This window comes from Eurosta solidaginis, chromosome 2 (genome assembly GCF_040869045.1).
Source record: "Eurosta solidaginis isolate ZX-2024a chromosome 2, ASM4086904v1, whole genome shotgun sequence".
NCBI classification, from domain to species: Eukaryota; Metazoa; Arthropoda; class Insecta; order Diptera; family Tephritidae; genus Eurosta; species Eurosta solidaginis.
Window position 1 is genome coordinate 253026832 of NC_090320.1, and position 3291 is coordinate 253030122.

A 3291-nucleotide genomic window follows, 5' to 3' on the forward strand; every position below is an offset into this window, starting at 1 on the left:
TGGTAGGTGTTACATTTCTTTTATTTTTGTATTTTGTTGCATCATATCATTACTGGAGTTGAATGTTGACATAATTTACTTATATACTGTAAAGATATTAAATTTTTTGTTAAAATTTTACTTTAAAAAATTTTTTTTTTTTTGAAGTGGGCGTGGTCCTCCTCCGATTTTGCAAATTTTTATTAAGCGTACATATAGTAATAGGAGTAACGTTCCTGCAAAATTTCATCATGATATCTTCAACGACTGCCAAATTACAGCTTGCAAAAGTTTTAAATTACCTTCTTTTAAAAGTGGGCGGTGCCACGCCCATTGTCCAAAATTTTACTAATTTTCTATTCTGCGTCATAAGCTCAACCCATGTACCAAGTTTCGTCGCTTTATCTGTCTTTTGTAATGAATTATCGCACTTTTTCGGTTTTTCGAAATTTTCGATATCGAAAAAGTGGGCGTGGTTACAGTCCGATATCGTTCATTTTAAATAGCGATCTGAGATGAGTGCTCAGGAACATACATACCAAATTTCATCAAGATACCTCAAAATTTACTCAAGTTATCGTGTTAACGGACGGACGGACGGAAGGACGGACGGACGGACATGGCTCAATCAAATTTTTTTCCAATCCTGATTATTTTGATATATGGAAGTCTATATCTATCTCGATTCCTTTATACCTGTATAACCAACCGTTATCCAATCAAAATTAATATATTCTATGAGCTCTGCTAAACTGAGTATAAAAACATAGGCATTTCAAAGTGGCATTTTTCAAAATTTGCCCCTACGACCCAAAGGGGGGGACATCAGAATTCGTTTTAGAGGTACGGTTCCTTCGGCAAAGTTTCTTATCTTCATCCCTAGAATATGATTTTCACAGAGCAATGGGCGATTTTTTGCCTCCCCACAAATCGACCCGGCCTAATATACGTATATATGTATGTTCATACTTATGCATATATATGTACATTTATGTAGATCGTATTGTGGCACGCGTCAGTCGATTATTCGTGTGAAGATTGTGCGCTGTAAATACCCTGCAAAAATCGCGAGTACTCAATGCATGCATGTATGGAGTACTCGCTATGGACCAAGCGAGTGCTCCAAAATTAACCACAATTCATACAAAAACTATGGGCCAATTAACATTGCGATGTCCTAGGATCGGACCATATACTCCAGCTCCGCATTACATCAGAGTAATCCATGGAGTACCCACAGACCAATAAACATCGCGTAGTGATTACAATCGTTAAACACGAGCAATGATCGGCTTACAACATGTTCGTTGGTCCATCGCTGCATTACAGTGGAGTAGAATGGTAAGTACTCCAGTGGACCACATGGTCCAACGATTTTTGCAGGGTAGTAGTGAAAAAATTGAAAAGCAAAAAGCCACAGGCAATAAATAATAGGGGGACTCATGATAGCTTATAAACTTATAAGGTGTAAAATTATATGCATTTACACACGCTGTTATATGAACGCACCTAGTAATACTCTTGATAAACTGAATTGTCGATCAGCTGTTTTACTGTCAAAAAAAATTTTCATTATTATTATTTATTAAAAAATGCCAAGATTAAGTGAAAAATTAAAACTAAAACGTCTCTACAAAGATATTCTTGTAAATGACTTGCTGATGTTGGAGATTTCTGATGAAAATGACGGTAATATTTGTGCTTTTGGCCAGATGGCTTGTGTAAAAACCATTTTCATTGCAGAGAATAAAAAAAGGAAAGAGGACGAAATTTGGGAGGATTTCACGTTTGCTATGGTAGCGTTCACTGAGATAAGGTATGGGTATGACTTTGTTCACCATTCCGTCCCTAAATCTCACCAGTTTTTGCAAGACGTATGGCCTGACTTAGATGAAAGAAGGTTTCGAACAATTGCTCGAGTTAGCCGCTCAACGTTCCAAGTGTTGTATGACTTGATCAAGGACGACGAAATATTCAACGGTCCGCGCTCTTGCAAGCAGTTCTCGCTAGAAACGCAACTTTTAGTTGTTTTATATCGCCTGGGCTCAAGTGGAGAGGGTGCCACGATAAGCAAAATTGCGAGTTTGTTTGGTGTTAGCGATGGCGGAGCAATACAGGTAGAACTTAAAATTTTTTTTTGAAAAATAATAATTAATACCAAATCTTTATACAGAACATGACGAACAGAATATTTCAAGCCATTTTGAAGGTGAGACAGCAGTTTGTGTACTGGCCAGACAGTGCTGAGAGTCAAAGTTTAGTAGCTGAAACTTTTGACGAGTTGCCCCACTGTATTGGCTATGTTGATGGCACTGAAATAAAGTTAGCCGAGAAACCGCTTGACGATCCGGAAGCTTACTTTTCTAGGAAGCATGTGTATTCATTGAAAGCGCAGGCTGTGTGCGACTATAAGCTACGAATCCGTCATTTGGTGCTCGGCTTCCCTGGAAGCGTCCACGATGCCAGAATATACAACAAATGTAGTTTAGTGACCCAAGCTTCAAGCTTGTTTACAGGTGCACAATGGCTGTCAGGCGACAGTGCTTATAAATTAACAAGTACTGTTATAACCCCCTACAGATCCACCTCTACAGAAATGACTTCGCATGAGCGAAATGCATTTAACCGCCAATTTAGCCAATATCGAATAAGAATTGAGCATTGTTATGGTATATTGAAGGAGCGCTTTAACAGTTTAAAAGAGCTCAGAGTTACGATACGAAATGATGAGTCGGTTAAATTTGCTTGTAGGTGGATACTAGTATGTGCAATTCTACACAACATTGTCATACAGCAAAAAGACGATAACACTGACATAACCGACATAACTGAGGGTGATATTGGTGGCGAGGATGAAGAGGGGCCTGAAACACCAAATTGGTCTAGCAGCGAGGGTGAAGCAAAACGGCGTGCTATTCTAACTTTTATGCACGCATCACATTAACAGAACTACACATTTCTATCCTTATCCCTCTCTCTACACCTATAACCATACCAACCTCTCTTCTTCCTTTTTATTCCTTCCACTTACTCTCTTGTTCTTCTTCCTCTTCATCTCCCCAATTTTCATCCTCCCACCAATTTTTCTCCGTCTTTTCCACTGCCTCTGTTTCTTATCCTATCCTTATTCCTATTCCTGTTCTAATTTTTATTTCTATTCCCCTCACTCTCTCTACAAAATCACACACACACATTAATTTTTGCTATATGTTTGGAAAACTCCACAATCCATTTTGTAATTATTCATATTTATTAATTTTTAAAATTCATTGCATTTGAATTCGCTTTTATTTTGTAATAAAAAATTTTAAA

At 37.8% G+C, this 3291-nt stretch overlaps 1 protein-coding gene across 1 annotated transcript; it reads left to right on the forward strand.

Annotated features, from left to right (window-relative positions):
- The first annotated feature begins 1569 nt into the window (after nucleotides 1-1569).
- Nucleotides 1570-2923, forward strand: LOC137241837 (putative nuclease HARBI1). The gene is made up of 3 exons (XM_067769218.1): nucleotides 1570-1668; nucleotides 1723-2096; nucleotides 2153-2923. Exons 1-3 carry the CDS (start codon nucleotides 1572-1574, stop codon nucleotides 2921-2923), a joined length of 1242 nt encoding a protein of 413 aa, XP_067625319.1. The 5' UTR covers nucleotides 1570-1571.
- The last annotated feature ends 368 nt before the right edge of the window (nucleotides 2924-3291 follow it).